At 45.0% G+C, this 16,594-nt stretch overlaps 1 protein-coding gene and 1 pseudogene across 1 annotated transcript in view; one reads left to right on the forward strand and one right to left on the reverse strand.

Annotated features, from left to right (window-relative positions):
• Positions 1-1,936: 1,936 nt before the first annotated feature.
• On the reverse strand, positions 1,937-4,968 carry LOC129673916 (pyruvate kinase PKM-like; annotated as a pseudogene).
• Positions 4,969-5,129: 161 nt separating this feature from the next.
• The window catches only part of Vps45 (vacuolar protein sorting 45 homolog), a 63,295-nt gene continuing 51,830 nt past the window's right edge, over positions 5,130-16,594 (forward strand). The window contains exons 1-4 of the mRNA XM_055603786.1: positions 5,130-5,401; positions 6,015-6,149; positions 10,174-10,234; positions 15,364-15,443. Of these exons, the coding sequence (XP_055459761.1) occupies positions 5,309-5,401; positions 6,015-6,149; positions 10,174-10,234; positions 15,364-15,443 (369 nt within the window). The 5' untranslated portion in view covers positions 5,130-5,308. The remainder of the gene's footprint in view (positions 5,402-6,014; positions 6,150-10,173; positions 10,235-15,363; positions 15,444-16,594) is intronic.

The following is a 16,594-nucleotide window of genomic DNA, read 5'->3' on the forward strand; positions in this document are numbered from 1 at the left end:
AATTATCACTACTTACTTAATGTATAGATATAAGTCTAAATAAAATGTTCAGACATAAATATCACATTTTAACTTCCCATTTTGTATCCTTAAAGCAACAGTTTCTGGAACCCAGTGAAAATAAACTATTTTTTTCCAAAACAGAGTCTGACTGTTCTGGAACTCACTATGTAGACTAGACCGGGCTGGCTTTGAGCTTTGAGCTTAGGCCATTGGCCTCTGCCTCTGCCTCCCAAATTCTGGGACTACCTGGGTACACCACTATGCCTGACACAAAAATAGACTACTCAAATAACTATTTCTGAAGGGTTTTTTTTTTTATAGTTCACATAATCACTCATATAAGAAGAGTGCCATGATTTATTTTTAAATGTAATGTCTCTATTGTTGAAATATTAGTTTACTTACACAATAAAAAAAATAAGCAAGGCACTTCATACTGCCTTCCAAATACGCTTTCTCTGGCCTGTAACATATCAGCCTGGGTTTGCTCTGGATGAGTCACAATGCATTGCAGTTCTATTTTCAGACATTCAGGAAAACAGAAGAAGTCCTTCCTATGAGGCCATTTAAAATAACTTGTGTGGCTTTCTTCAGGAAGGAAGGATGCTGTTAAATGTCAGGGCCATCACAACAGCCACCACATGGGTAACAGTTTCTTCAAAATGCTTATGGCTACATTTATTTTCATTCAGTATATTGAAGTAACACTGTCATTGACCTCCATGGAATTTCATGGAAATAGGAATTAGTGAACTTTGTCAAAGCAGTTTTTTTTTTTCTTCTCCTTCAAAAAAGTCACAGCTGTCTGAACATAAATAACGAAAAGGATTCTTTCCAATCGTACAAATTGATTGCAATCTCAAAAATCACTGGTTTCTTGAGCAATCATTTTCCTGCTTTTTGTCCTTTGTTTGTTTAGGTTTTTTTGTTTTTGTTTTTTTTGTTTTTGTTTGTTTTTTGTTTTTTGACACAAGGTTTCTCTGTATAGTCCTGGCTGTCCTAGAACTTGCTCTGTAGACCAGGCTGGCCTCAAACTCACAAAAGATCCTCTTGCCTCTGCCTCCTGAGTGCTGGGGTTAAACCCACATGACATCACCACTAGCTTGTTCTTTTTAAAATATAGAAAGTTGCCAGGGTGCATTGGCCTGAGGCCTGTAATTCCCACACTTGGAGAGGCAGAGGCAGACAGATCTCTGTGAGTTCAAGGCCAGCCTGGTCTACAAAGCAAGCCCAGGCCAGCCAAGGCTTACATAGAGAAACTTGTCTCAAAAAACCAAAAATAAAATAAAATACAGAAAGTTGAAAAAAATATATGATATACTATATTGTAATCCAGTAAGGAGAAAGAATCCAAGCGATATGGGAGATTGAGATTTTTCAGATGGCAGTAACTTTCTGGATTTGTTTCAATGTTTTCTGTAACAGATGTGAACATCTTTGCTGTTAAAATAGATCTCACTTGTGTGTAGTTGGTGTGACACCGACTCGAGGAAGCTTTAAGGCATCTGTCAAAATATATCTGAACTCGAGGTTGCACACCAGTAACTCCAGCACAGGAGAGACTGAGGCAGAAGGACCACAGGTTCGTAGTCGGCAACAGAAAGTCTTATATGCTTGGGTGGAAAACTGAAAGGAACACATTTTCACAATTTTAAAGGTGAAAATCTTTATCTCAAGTGACTTCTGGTCTCCTTCAAAGAATGTAACTTCATGTGATTTGCATAACCCGATTAAAGTTCTATTGTTCTATCTAACCGCATATTTCTTACAATATGTTGAGAGAACTAAGATTTAGTGATGCTGAGCGATCTAATATTTTTAAAGCTAATTTTAAGTTAGCATACATTATGAGTTTCATACATATTACAGTTACACCTTGACCCCTAATTCGTTCTCCACCTTCCCGCCTTCAACCCTGCACCCCACCCCTTCCCAAAGCCCCTTGCTTCTCTTCCTCTACTAAATAGACCCTCTCTCTGTTTTGTGCCCCTTGTGTTCCATTACTCTGTACGGGTCCCCTTCTCTTAAAATCTTTCTGCCCTATGGTGAGAGCCTTTCCAGTTTCATCACACACACACACACACTTTGGTAGAGATGTCTGAAGCACCGATAGCAGCTGATGTGTGGCAGTTGGTTGTCTTCCAACCTTACAGTTCTCCTCGTAAAGGTGAGGCACCAAACACCTTCTCTTTGTTTAGTGTGGTGCTAGACCTGCGTCATCTGTTGGGCTTTTTGTAAGATGACGCTTTACAATCCGTTTTATTGTTAATCGTACATTGCTTCTTAGAGAAAAATGTGTTTCCTTTTAAATTCTCAAGTTTGCTTTAGCCCCAATGGATTAACTTCCCCAGCCCATTTCAGGGCCCCTGGAAACCCGGTGCCCCTGCAAGGCAGCCAAGTTCAGTGCTTTGGGCGGGGTGGGCTCACTGTCCCAGTGGTCCTGAGGGGAGGGGGGCAAAAGCTCTGCACCCTCCTGGGGTCTCTGAGATCTCTCCTACAGCATCCCTAAATAATGATGCTCCCTTTGTTCAGCCATTCAACAATGATCAATTTCAGCTGCTCTTCTCTCTTTAGAAAACCCACTTGAGTCTCGTTTTCTTTTCTTTTCTTTTTTTTAGCTGCTGGTTATTGACTTTCGGGTGGGCACTATGGCAAGGGCCTGGAGATGCTGCAGAACAGAAGGTGGAGAGTGGAGTGTCTGCAGAGTGGAGTGCTCAAGGAGGCGTGGGGGAGGCCAAAGCTGTTGGGAAAGCAAGTCAGGGCCAGGGCCAAAGATTATCTACACTGGAACCCCGGGCCCCATGCCCTCAAGCCCCTATTCTTGCTGTCTCCTGACTCCAGGCCAGGGCTGGGAGTTCTCTGGGCAACTTTCTACAGGAGGAAAGTACACAGAGATGTTGCTGCTCCTCTGTGGTAAAGTCAGAGGGCTTCCGGCCCTGCATTCCTCCTTCACCCCTCCCTCAGGCAGGGCCATGATAGACAGCTGGCCTCTAGTCCGTGTTTCAGAGGCATGAATTTTCGCTGGCGTCCCAGCCCACCAGCGCCACACTGTGGCCGAGGGTGAGCACTACAAGAGCTGCTGGCCTAATGGATGGGATGGGCGAGGGGACAGGGGCTAGAAGAGGGGCTCCAGAGGGCCATCAAGGCACAGGCACTGCACGCATGGTGTTGGTGACGCCAGGCCAGGGCGCCAGCCGTTCAGCACAATGACCACATCTCCCTTCTTGAAGAAGCCTCGGGCCTCGCCAACATTCATGGCCAAGTTTACATGAAGGTCAACATCCTCGGCCCAGGCCTCCCGCACCGCATCCTTACACAGCACAGCGAAGATGCCACGGTACAGACGGGCTTGGCGAGCCGCGTGGGGATCGCGTGCCACAGCAATGATGGGAACACGATAATGGCCCGACTGCCCCACAGCGGAAGCGTCTGTGGGGTCGCTGGTAACGGGCACCCGACGGCGAGTTCCTCGAATGACTGCAGGTGGTGGATGGCAGCCTCTGCCTCAGAGGCTGCCTCAGGTGCTGCGTGCGAACAGCCTCCAGAGGGTAGCCCCTCTGGCTGTTTCTCCCGACAGCATGATGCAGTCTGTTCCATCCAGGACTGCGCTGGCCACAGCACCGCCCTCAGCACAGGTGGGCCACGGCTTCCTGACCATGCTCTCCAGCATCTGTGTGGCACAGATGACAGCCTTCCCACCTCGGCTGCATCGTCCAGTCATCTGAGCCAGGAAGACCTCTGCAGGAATCACCACGAGCCACCATGATCCCATCACTGGCCTCCAAAATCTCACCAAACCTGCCGACGCCTTCACAGTTCCCGATTTTGCTGATGATTTGATACTCTTGCCCTTCTCTCCCAGGACATTCCTAACCTCATCCACATGGGCTGCTCTGCGGATGAAAGTTGCAAACGCCGCGTCCACATCCTGCTCCACTCCAAACTTCAGACCCTGGATGTCCTTTTCTGACACGGCAGGGAGGTCCACAGCACCCCCTTCTTGCTGGCCAAGGAGCCACCATTCTCCACCTCCACCACCAAGAAGTCAGCGCCTTTCTCGTCCACCTGCAGTGCAATGCGCCTGTCGTCCACGCAGATTTGCTGCCCGCCTCCACCACCTTGCGGATGCTCTTATAGTCCAGCCACAGGACGTTCTCCGCACACTTTTCCATGTAGGCGTTGTCCAGGGTGATCTTCAGAGCGGCTCCCTTCTCCAGCTCCACTTCCGCAGTGCCGCTGCCCTCGATGAGTCCATTCCGGGTCTCAGGTCCCTCTGTGTCCAGAGCCACCGCAACAGGCCGGTAGAGGATGGGACCAGATGCGAAGCTCTCCGTGGCTTCCCGTAGGTTCTTGATGGTCTCTGCATGGTATTCAAGAGATCCACGTGAGAAATTCAGACGAGCCACATTCACTCCAGACACAATCATCTCCTTCAGCATCTCCACAGGCCGGGAAACAGGACCAATGGTTCAAATGATGCTAGTGCTGCGGGCCGTGATGGGCGCAGAGTCAATGTCATGGCGGCGCATGTGTGCCAGGAAAGTGTCAGCCATGGCTGCTTGGAGCTGCGGGGGCCGAATGAAGGCAGTCCCTGCCTCGCTGTGTGGCTTCGGCATGGTGCTTGAGGTCCTCGGGGGTACTCCCGAGTCTGCCTTGAATCTCATTTTCAACTCTGACACCGGGCCCTGCCACAGCCTTAATAACGCCCCAGGGAGGCGGGAAGACGAATCACGTCTGCGACCTACAGATTACAAGGCGCCGTCCCTTGATGCGACTTTAAGTTTGTTTGGACGCTTTTGAACCGGAGTCTCCCTATGTAGCCAGCCCGGGCTATCAGGGACCTTGCTATGCAGCACAGACTTGTCTCGAACTTGCGACCTCGCAGCCTCAGCCTGGCCAGAGCTACGGAGACTTACGTGGGTTCCCACGGCGGTCTCCAGAAAGGATGCTCGGCAAACAGTAAGCACAGCCACGCTGGACAGTCCCTGTGCTCGGGACAGCTAAGCCGCGACGGGCTGAGCTCTCCCCGGGCAGCCGGAAGCCAGCATAGCGCCTGTCTGAGGGAACAGGTCGCCTCAACACTCGCGACGCGAGGAGGCTCGGCAGCGGCGCCGGCGCTTAGCCGCGGGGCCTGGTTCCGGGACTCCATTGCGGAACTACAATTCCCAGTATCGAGGCTACCCGGGCTCCCGGAAGCCTAGCCTTGGCCGACCGGAAGCAGCTGAGATCCAGCCAACAGGCCTGAGGTTAATTCAGCCAGGAAAGGGGGCGGGAAGGGCTGTGGGGCACCTGTCAAATCGCCACCATGAACGTGGTTTTTGCGGTGAAACAGTATATTTCCAAAATGATAGAGGACAGCGGGCCCGGCATGAAGGTACTTCTCATGGATAAAGAAACGGTGAGTTCGCTTTTGCTCAATATTTATGCAGGAAGCGCTCCCTCCCCTAGACTTGCTGGGCCGGTTCCACTGTAGGACTTAGCATTTCACTAATGACGATGGTGAGTTCTGTCTGGCACTGGAAAAGTTGTATACAGCTTTCCCAGTGGGTGTGAAGTCTAACAGGCTCCAACTCGTGCCAAGAGACTTCTTTTCTTGCACCTGAAAGAGTGTCTGCCAAGACATTGTTATTGGTGGCACGGGGAAGACTTGGCAGAGTTTAGGGTGACCCTGTCATTTCACTCAACGTTGTTTTAAAAAGTTAATTCTTGGAGCTCAAGCTGAAATGACAAGTTATTTTTTTGGCCACACAACTTGAAAAACAACAAAACAACAAACCTTTAAAGGAATGGAGAAAAATCCTCCTTAGACGTTTCTGAGTTGTTCCGTGTTCAGAGAGAGTAGGTTTTCATTCTAACACATTACAACCTGTTTTGGCTATTCGGTAAACATGATTTTCTATGCTAGCATTTAAATTACCTAGCCAAGTGTTAATGGCAAAAGGCTTAACTATCGATGCATGCTTTTATTAGTCCAGGGTAGCGTAATTTTAGTTCGTTCTTTTTCTTTACAGACTGGTATAGTGAGTATGGTCTACACACAGTCAGAGATTCTTCAGAAGGAAGTATACCTCTTCGAACGAATTGATTCTCAAAATCGAGAGATCATGAAACACCTGAAAGCAATCTGTTTCCTTCGACCTACAAAGGTACCACACAACCTGAGTTGCCATCTTCCAGGCAAATGCAGAATACTGATCTGAAAGCAATGAAAAGGCAAAATAAATTTGTGTCATCATAATTATCCTGGTTTTTTTTTAGAGTTATGACCTTGCCTCCTTTCCTTTCCATGCCTCAGTTCCCCGCTGAAAGCCAGGCTTTCCTTCAAGATAATAGTTTCCTTTACATTAGTAGCCACTGACTCTGGGAACCTCCGTCACTTTTGGGCTACACTGATGTCCATACCTAGTGCTGAGCGTTACTGTCACTTCTCTGTCATCTGGCTTGAATCCTCATCATTTTATTCCCATCTGTGCTTAGGAACAAACCTGTCTTTACCATTAAAACAATGAGAAGTCATTCAGCGATTCCTGCAGGGGCTTAGTTTTACCCCTCAGTTAGACCCAGTGGCCTAGCAGGAAAAGGCCTTTCTTCTGACAATTTGCTCTTTCTTTACATACTAAACCTTGTGCTCCAATTCTAGTCCTGCACTCTAGCCAGAGGGTTTTTTGTTGTTGTTGTTTGGTTGGTTTTTTCGTCCCTCTATATGTTTATTCCTGTCACATTATCTAGAGGTTCATAGGCCGTTTCTCAGCTTCTGTACAGCACCTTGCACATCTGGCTTCAGTGCCATTTCTACACTAAAAGCATATAGTTGGGGTGGGGTGGGATGTGCCACACACTGCATGTGGAGGTCAGAGAATGACTTTCAGGATCTGGTTTGTTCCTACCTTCTAAGCAAGTCCCAGGAATCAAACTCAGGTGCTCAGGCTTAGTGGCAGACATCTTTAGCCATTGACCCCTCTCCTCTCTCTGACCCCCTTGTTTGTTTGCTTTTGTTTTGTTTGTTTGTTTGTTTGTTTGTTTGTTTTCCAGACAGGGCTTCTCTGTGTAGCCTTGGCTGGCCTGGACTTGCTTGTAGACCAGGCTGGCCTCAAACTCACAGAGATCTGCCTGCCTCTGCCTCCCTGAGTGCTGGGGTTAAAGGCATTCACCACCTCATTTGGCCCCTGGTTTTAAAACAAACAAACAAAATGTTTTCTTCTTATTTTTTTAATATTGTATCTTTTTGCTTTTGTTTTGAAACAAGGCCTCACCATGTAGCCCTAGCTGACCTGGAACTCATGCTGAAAACTAGACTGGCCTCAAGTTCCTGGCCTCTGCCACCAAGAGCTAGTATTTTAAGTGTCTGCCACCATGCCTGGCTTTATTTCCTCTTGTCCCATCTTCATGCTTGTCCACTCCAGTGTGCTTTTATTATGCTTGCACATTGTGGACTTTTCCCAAATGCAAACCTGATTATGTCACCCGGCTTGAAATCTCTGAATGACCTCTTGTCATTTTTATGGTTAAAAACAGACTCGCTCCTTGTTGACGGCAGAGTCCAGCATGGTCCAGGTCCTGTCACTTCTTGAGCCCTTTGCCACTCTGCACCTTGCCTACACTACCCTTCAGTCCACTTACATTCTGATGTTTCATCATGCCACATGGCCTTTGCATGGACAACTTCCGCTGCCCTGGAACTGCTTTGCTTCCTCAAGCAAATCCTCCCTGTCCTAACCCGGCAGGTCAGACATCCCTCTTCTAAATAGCACCCCTGTCCCCTCTGTCCTGGTTACAGTTGAGGTGTGTGTTTGTTTTCAGACAAGGTTTCACTGGAGGCCAGGCTGGCTACCATTTTGCAATAATCCTGCCCCCACCCCCTCCTCTGCTTCCTGAGTTGTGGGATTACAGGCCTGTGATACTTATTTGACAAAGTTATATGGAATTTGTGCTAACTCACCTAACACAATAAGCTCCATGATAGCAGAAATCGTATCTGGTTGTCCATCCTATTATGTGCCCACAGTGACTGCTACATAAAAGATGCTTAAAAAATAGTTGCTAAATTAATGTAGGTTTTTTTACATCTCTAGCTTTCAGACATGACATTTTGGTCATCCCAAGGAGTCTTAGAGATGACTTAGTTTATTATTTCCTAGCATAAAATGGGATCTCTGTTATAGCCGTATGCACTCTCTCATGCTCTCTTGGCTTCACAGTTTTGATCTTTATACCTGACCTTATAAAGAAGTAATGTTAGACTTAGATTACTTATTAAAAACAGTTTGTCCTTACGATTATAAAGTGAACTTGACATGGTAGCATGTGTCTACAGTTCCAGCGTTTGAGCAGTAGAGGCAGGAGGATCAGAAGCTCAAGTCATCCTCAGCCACACAGTAGGGTTGAGGCCCACTTGGGATGCATGATAGTCTGCGTCAAACAACAAAGAATGAAAAAGGGCTGCAGAGTGGCTCAGCAGTCAGGAGCACTGGCTGCATAATCCCGAGAAGCAAAGTTTGGACCCCAGCAGCACGTGCTTAGCTGGGCATCCCCGTACCCTTTGATCCCCAGGCCCACGTGGAGTGGAGACCAGATGTCTGGGACTTGCTGGCTTCCAGCCAGGAAATGGGAGCCCTCAGCTGAGGGAGAGACCCTGCCTCAGATGAACAGGAAGAAAGTGATAGAAGAGGACACCCAACACCGTTTCCGGTACATGTACGCTTACAGACACACATGCTCACACAGACACACATGCACATAGATAAATCTCCTAATAAATGTTTATGTCATGAAGGTAATTTTCTATGGTTTAAGTGACCAGTAAAGCCCTTTTCCCCACTGAGGAGGCCCTGCACACTCCCGCTCCTTTGCTCGCTCGCTTTCAGACACGCTCTGGCTGTGTCTCTGAGGCTGACCCGTCCTCTTTGTTCCCGTTTTCTGAGTGCCCGGATGTGTGTGCCGCACTATCCGCCGCTGCAGGGGGCGCTTCTTAAAGCTACTTTTAACACTAACGTCACGACTTAGACAAAGTTTAAAGTGCTTAATTTAAAGTAGAGTTAACAGTGACACAACCAAACAGCAGAGCCTTTTTGCCGCTGCAGGTTTTAGTTTTAAGAACTGGTGTAATTTGAAATTTAACCATTTTGTTCTGGTATCAAAAACAGATGAAGTGCTCATTAGAATGGCCTGTGATTAGAATTCTCATGCTTTTACTATAAAAAGACCTGGGCAGGAGGGATGTCTCCTGAGTTAACAGTTGTACTGCTCTTACAGAGGACTTAGTTTGGTTCCCAGCACCTGTGTTGGGCAGCTCACAACCACCTGTAACTGAGCTCCAGTTGAGTCTGATGCCTCTGTTCTCCATGGCCAGCTGTGTGTGTGTACACACAGACACATACACACGCAGAGACACAGACACACAAAATGTAAAACTTAAATCTTAAATGGACTTTTTTTTTTTTTTTTTTTTGCTTCTAACGTACTATTTTATTTTAAAATACTGTAATTATAGAAGGGGTCTTTTTTTTTTTTTTTTCCAAGACAGGCTTTCTCTGTGTAACCTTGGCTATATAGAAGTCTAAAGCTGATCCTTAGAAATATTCCACAAACACTGTAGTTGTGAACTCTTAGACCTCGGTTAAGTTAAAAGCCAAAGTGAATACAGTTAACTACATTTTCTCTTGTTTTTAAAGAACTGCACACATTATGATGTTCTGAGTGGGAAATCTGATCAGATGAATACAATTTGCTGAGCAGCAGCTTGGGGCAGATTTGTGGTTAGTAGCAATTTTAGCATATGTTCTTTGCTTTTACATTGATGTAACTAAGATAATGCAGATAACGGATACTTAGCATACACGCATATATTAAATCGTGCATAAGATTCTGATTAATGTATTTCTTTTTTATTTGAAGCCTTCATTACCAATGTATGTACAATCTTGACCTCAGCATACTGTCAGACTCCAAGTAAATCAGGCATGATGCTCACTGATTTTTAAGGTTACACTCACGGAGGTCACAGCGCAGTTCTCAGGAGCCTGTTCTCCCTCCCGCATGAGGATGCCGGGACTTATCTCAGGTCATTAGACTTGGCAGCAAATGCCCTTATCTGCTGAGCCATCTTGCCAGCCCTTATTCCTTTTTACTGAAGCAACTCTGCTCATGCTCTGCTTGTTCTTTGTCTTCTAGGAGAATGTGGATTATCTGATTCAGGAGCTCCGAAGACCCAAATACAGTATATATTTTATTTGTAAGTATGCTAGCTCATTTTTTTTTTAGTTGTCAATGTATGTTCCAGCTAGTCTAGGCTATTGAGTAACTTGTGTCATCAAGTTCATTAATTCATCACTTAAAAGCTTGTGTAGTCAAAGTACTAAGAGTATTGTGGGAGTTGGGCACGGCAGCATACGCTTGTAATCCTAGCGCTCTGGGAAGAAGAAGCAGGAGGATAACTGTGAGTTCAAGGCCAGCCTGGTCTATAGAGTGAGTCTAGGACAGCCAAGGCTACTCTCTAAAAACCACAGTATTGTGGGGACTGGACAGATGGTTCAACTGTTAAGAACACTGGCTGCCCTTCCAGCAGAGCCAGGTTCAGTTCCCATGACCCACAGGTGGCTCACAGCCATCTGTAACTCCAGTCCCAGGGGATCCAATGCCTCCTCTGGCCTCCTTAGACAGTGCATATACTTGGTGCACAGACACACATAAAATATACATGCAATAAAAATGGAGTAGTTGCTGTCAGTCTCTTTCTGAAATCAAAGTAACACTTTCCAGTCCTCAGTGACCGCTTAGATAAAAAGTTCTACTGCATCTTGCATTTTAAAAGGCTGACTTATAAGCCAAAAGTTATAAGTAGCCAAATTTCCTGTTCTTCCTCCATATTCCTGTTTCACCTGTGAATTGAGGTATGGAAACTAACTTGTTTGGGGGGAGGATATGCCATAAACACTGCATAATGGAAGATATGTCCCCCCTTATGAACCCATCCGCTCGTCTTTGCTGTTTTATGTGGCGCATGAGAGGGCACATCGCCAGGAAGTTATCTCTTGTGTGCCCACGTGGGGTGCGCAGGGGGAAAGTCTGGAAATGAACTAGGCTCAGGCCTACTCTGTTTATTTGGCTTTTTCTTCCATTCTGCTATGGAAGTTACACCTGTTCTCCTCTGGGCGTCACTGTTGCTCTTTGTAGAATTAGTAAAGCCTGGCGCTGGCTCCATAGCTAGGGAGCAAACTTGGCACCCAGAAAGTAGGCTGCTTAGGCCTGCTGTGGAGGTGCAGCCTGGAATCCCAGCACTCGGGAGGAGAGGCAGGCAGATCTCCACCATCCTCATCTACATAGTGAGCCAAAGCTACACAGAGAGACCTTGTCTCAAAAAAAAAAAAAAAAAAAAAAAAAGGAGACACAGAGAGAGGAACATAGGACATTTGAGAGGGTTTTTTTTTTTTGTTGTTGTTGTTATTTTTTAACTCTGGGGATTTAGACCATTATCTAAGAGATATATATATATTTCTTTCACCATATATTACTATTTATTAATAGCAAAAATTAGCCAAGCAGTGGTGGTGCACGCCTTTAATCCAAGCACTCTGGAGGCAGAGGCAGTCAGATCTCTGAGTTTGAGGTCAGCCTGGTCTACATAGTAAGTTACAGGACAGCCAGGGCTACACAGAGAAACCCTGACTCAAAAAAACAAAAACAAACAAACAAAAATAATGATGCCAAAAATTAACTTGAAATAATATTTTAAATTGTATGAAGAGCTGTCTCATTTTATTTTATTGCACCTTTACATCACCTAACAGGTAAACATATTTTAATAGCTTCTCATCTTTTTGTTTATTACATTAATAATCATAGTTTTATTTTTAATTAAACTCTTTGAAAGTGTAGATTCACATGTCTGATGGTGTGTCATCCGCCCCACCCCCCACATAAGCTCACATGTTGAAATTCAATCCTGCTACGACAAGTTGAGATGGGACCTGGAGTGTGCTCGATAGGTTACCGTCCCGAGAGTGAGTCTGCTGAAAAGCCAGTAAGGCCAGGTATCTCTGTTACCGTGTGAGGCCCTGCACTGCACACTGCCAGTGGGAGGCCTCTAAACTTTGGGCTGGAACCGTGAGCCATGGTTCGAGTTACCAGACAGTGGTGCTGTGCTCTTGGCGCAGAGAGTAAACCACAGTGACACGTAGTTATCAAAGCTGCAGAGAGCCAAGTGGGCCTTTAACCAGTCTCCCTCAGGGAGCACCTAGCCTGACAGTGTCACAGCCAGGGTGTTACCTGGGGCACAGCCAAGCAGCAGAGCCTTCCCGTCCCCACCAGGATCCTGTATGTCGCCCTTTTATTGACCATATCCACCTCTACCCCAACTCCATTGTCGGCCCTGCTTCTCCATGCTTCCTTCTGTAGCCTTTGGCATTCTACGAGTGTGGCGTAAGTGGAACAGCACATCGCTTTGGGGGCTGGCTTTTCAGTCAGCATAATTCTCAGGTTGTCATACATATGAGTTCATTTCTCTTTGCTACTGAGTAGTATTCCACTGTGTTCATTAGCTCACCACTGAAGGACATCTGGGCTGACCCAGTCTGGCTGCTTGTGAGGCAGCTGTTAGAAACCTCTGGACAGGCTTCTGTATGAACATAGCCTTCATTTCTTTGGGATAAATGACAGCCCGTAGCACGAATGCTGGGCCACACGGGAGTGGCGTGTTTAGTGTTTCCCAGATTAACCATACTGTTTCATGTTCACTAGCAACGGAAGCGTAGTCCTTGCAGTAATCTGGTATTGCTTCTCATGTTAGCCACTGAGATAGGTGTGCATCTCCACCCGGCAGCTTGGTCCTGGGATGAAGAAAGGACATATATACAGATGCATGTAGAGAAAAGCTGGGCTCAGGTAGGGTGACACTGTGATAGAGCACCAGCTAAAGAGCAGCCGCAAACCTCAGCGAGTTTATTATGTACAGGGCACGGGGGTGGCCAAGAGGGTCGGCTCAGTGGTTCTCAACCTGTGGGGAGCGGCCCTTTGGGGATCAGAGGACCCTTTCACAGGGCCTGCTTATCAGATATCCCGCATATATGTTTACATTACAATTCATAACCGTAACAAAGTTACAATTCTGAAGTAGCAACAAAAATAATTTTATGTTTGGGGGTCAGCACCACATGAGGAACTTAAAGGGTCACAGGTTAGGAGTGTTGAGACACTGCTTAGCTACTTTCCTAGGACCTCTCTGGAGGAGAGAGAGCAGCCCCAGCTGTGTCAGGAGGAGCAAGCGTCAGGTGGGGTCTTTGCACATATGGCCAGCTTTCTCTCACCAGAGGAAGGCCTGGCCATCCCTCTGAGCCTTAGGGCAAAGCTCTGCCAACTCTCCGGTGGGTCTGAGGCATTGATCTCTAATGTGCTCATGACTGTGGATAGTCATTTCAGGGTGTTTTTAGTCAAATTACAATTACAATCTCACATATATATACACACATATATGTATATATATGCATACATAGTATATGTAATACATAGTATGTATTACATATGTGTGTGTATATGTATATGTGTTTATATATAAAACATGTTCCTCTGAGTTCCACTTAATAGAGGCATTCTTTTTCTGACTTTCTTTGCTGAAAATGGAATGGGGTCATGCAGTAAAAGATCTCATTTTCTCCACACAGCATCCCTGCACAACAAAGAATAGTGAGTCTAGTATTTATAAAGGTTGTTTGATTTGGGCTAGAAATCTACAAAGCAGAAGAAAATTACATCAGTACTAAATCCTATAAAATACCAACTGCTGAAATTTCTATGGTATGGCAATCGATCTCAGCATTTTAACTGGTTAACGTAAACTAAATAAATTAGCATTTAGTAACTGTATTCATTACAGACTTTTAGCACAATTTAAATTAACAGTAAACTGGCCTTCTACTCCTGTCATTTTTAATAATTTGAGCCTGCTAAGTCTCTTACTCAGGAGGCCCTTCTTACTAAAGAAAACTACTTTAAAAACTATGGAAACGTCAGATGCATATAGGTAAAATAGCATGATAAATCCCAGTGCGCCCACCACTCCAGCCTTGTTTGGGCTCTGCTGCTGTCTTCTACCCCTAAGATTAAAAAACAGTCTAAGATGTTGCATAAGTTTTATTTGTCAGTATTTCATTATGCATCTTTAATAGAGATAGATTCATGTGAGTAAAAATGAAAAGTAACTCCTGTTCTCATGGGCTCAATTCAGTGTTCAGATTTCAAACTCTCCTCTCTGTCTCTCTTGCTCTCTTTCTTTCTCATCTTTATTGTTTGAGTCCAGATCAAAATAAGGTCCACTTATCAAACCTTACTAGTCAATCCGTGAGGTCCCCTGAGTTTTTGTAGGTCTTCTTCTGGTTTACTGAGGAAGCAGTTAGGTTTTCTACAGGCTGCATCTTCCTGACTTCATCCCTGTAGGGTAGTTCCACAGATTCCTTCAAGTTAGGAATGTTCCTTTATCCATGAAAATCTGTAAGTGGATGAAGAACCTGAGCACATGAAGTCTTGATCTCTGTTTGGCAAGAACACTAAATAGGTTCTTTATGCTGTTTAGTTTCCCTGTTGTTTCTTCTAGTGCTACTGTTAGTGCAACCAATGTGAACAGGTTATTCGGTAGGAGTCGGAGGGGACATATTCTACCATTTACATCCCAGGGGGTCTTTAGATGAAATGTTTCTATAAAATATTTTTCTATAAAAGCTCTCCCCTCATTTTAATTGATCCAACTTACATATAAAAGAGAGGATATCTACAGCCATACCACCCTGAACGCGCCCGATCTCATCTGATCTTGGAAGCTAAGCAGGGTCGGGCCTGGTTAGTAAAAAAAAAAAAAAGAGAGAGAGAGAGAGGCTCAAGGTTTACTTTATTCCCTGTATTTGCCATTTGAGGTAATGGTTTGAGTCTGCAGCATCCTCTATGTCTTCAGTGATGGTCCTTTTTAAAGTACTTATTTGGGGATTTAAACACATCCGTGCTCCTTACTTCATGCTAAACTTCACTTTACATCCCGATCAGAGCCCCTTCCCTCTCTCATCCCAGTCCCACCTTCCCTCCATCTCCCCCTCCATTCCCCTCCTTATCAAGTCTCATCAGGTCTGCTTGGATCCTCTTCCTCTGTGGCCTGGCAAGGCTGCCCCACCAGGGGGACGTGATCGAGGAGCAGGTAACAGTCCATGTCAGAGGCAGCCCCTGCACCCCTTACTAGGGAACACACATGGAGACTGAGCTGCCTATCAGCTACATCTGAGCAGGGCTTCACTGATTCTTTAGGCTTTACCACAGGCCTGTTTAAGTATGATTGCAACAGAACTGATACTCTTTGAGTCAAATGCAATGTCTCTATTTCAGATTTCAGTAATGTGATCAGCAAGAGTGATGTGAAGTCTTTGGCTGAAGCTGACGAGCAGGAAGTTGTGGCTGAAGTTCAGGTAAAGGTGTGGGTCCTGTAACATCCTTGCATTGGCCCTGTTAAAGGATTTTAGTCTAAAACTAAGGCAAGTGCTGTCTGATCAGACAAAATAAATGTGCACACGCCAGGCTAGACTTATATTTAGAAAGTTTGAAGGAGGTATTAAGTTGGATAGAAAGAGAATTAATGGAACCAGTAGGAAGGAGCAGAGGAGGCTGATTTATTGCTGGGACATTTTCACAGTTGAGGGCAGAATCAGATATGCTCTTTGTTAGTTCATGATAGTTTATGAACTATCATGTTAAGAACCTTCATCAATAAGGCTATACCTTACTGCAAGGAAGAAGAGTCAAAAGCTGTGAGTGAGGTTCCTTCATGTTCTGTTTGAGAGACTCATACTTTGGGAGCTAATAAACAGATGTTGTCACTAGGTTAAAACTGGGAAACTCCTAATCATTTCTTTTGACTGCTATATGATATATAGCATTAACACGTATGTTATTTTTTCCTTCATTAATAGTTCAGTCTTCTTGAATACATTTATCATAAATATTTGAATATACTTACCACCTACATGAAAAGTACTGTCTTCACAGGCAACATATAAATTAGTTTTGAATTTTTCAAAATGATATTTTAAGTGATAAACATAAAAAGAATGACCCATTTTAAGTCATATGCTTCCACACAAGAATACACTAAGCACCTATTATGATGTAGCTTACAGCAATATTTTTTTTTTCTACTTGAAAATTTACTTTGGTGTATATAGTTCACCTTTTTAAAAAAAATATTTATCACTGCTGGTATTTATAGTTAGTTCAATTTCCCAATGCTGACCTTTGCTACTCAGTTATTATTTGAACATCTTGTACCTTTTTACCTTCTATGTTCTCATTTGATTACAGTACTTGATAAAGCTGGAGTCCACAGCACTCAGTACAGCTGGAGTCTATGGAACTCAGTACAGCTGGAGTCCATAGCACTCAGTACAGCTGAAGATTATAGCACTCAGTACAGCTGAAGATTATAGCACTCAGTACAGCTGGAGTCCACAGCACTCAGAACATACAGCTGGAGTCCATAGCACTCAGTACAGCTGAAGATTATAACACTCAGTATATACAGCTGGAGTCCACAGCACTCAGTACATACAGCTGGAGCCTATAA

The sequence above is a fragment of the Psammomys obesus genome, unplaced genomic scaffold, assembly GCF_907164565.1.
Source record: "Psammomys obesus unplaced genomic scaffold, mPsaObe1.curated_primary_1811, whole genome shotgun sequence".
NCBI lineage: Eukaryota > Metazoa > Chordata > Mammalia > Rodentia > Muridae > Psammomys > Psammomys obesus.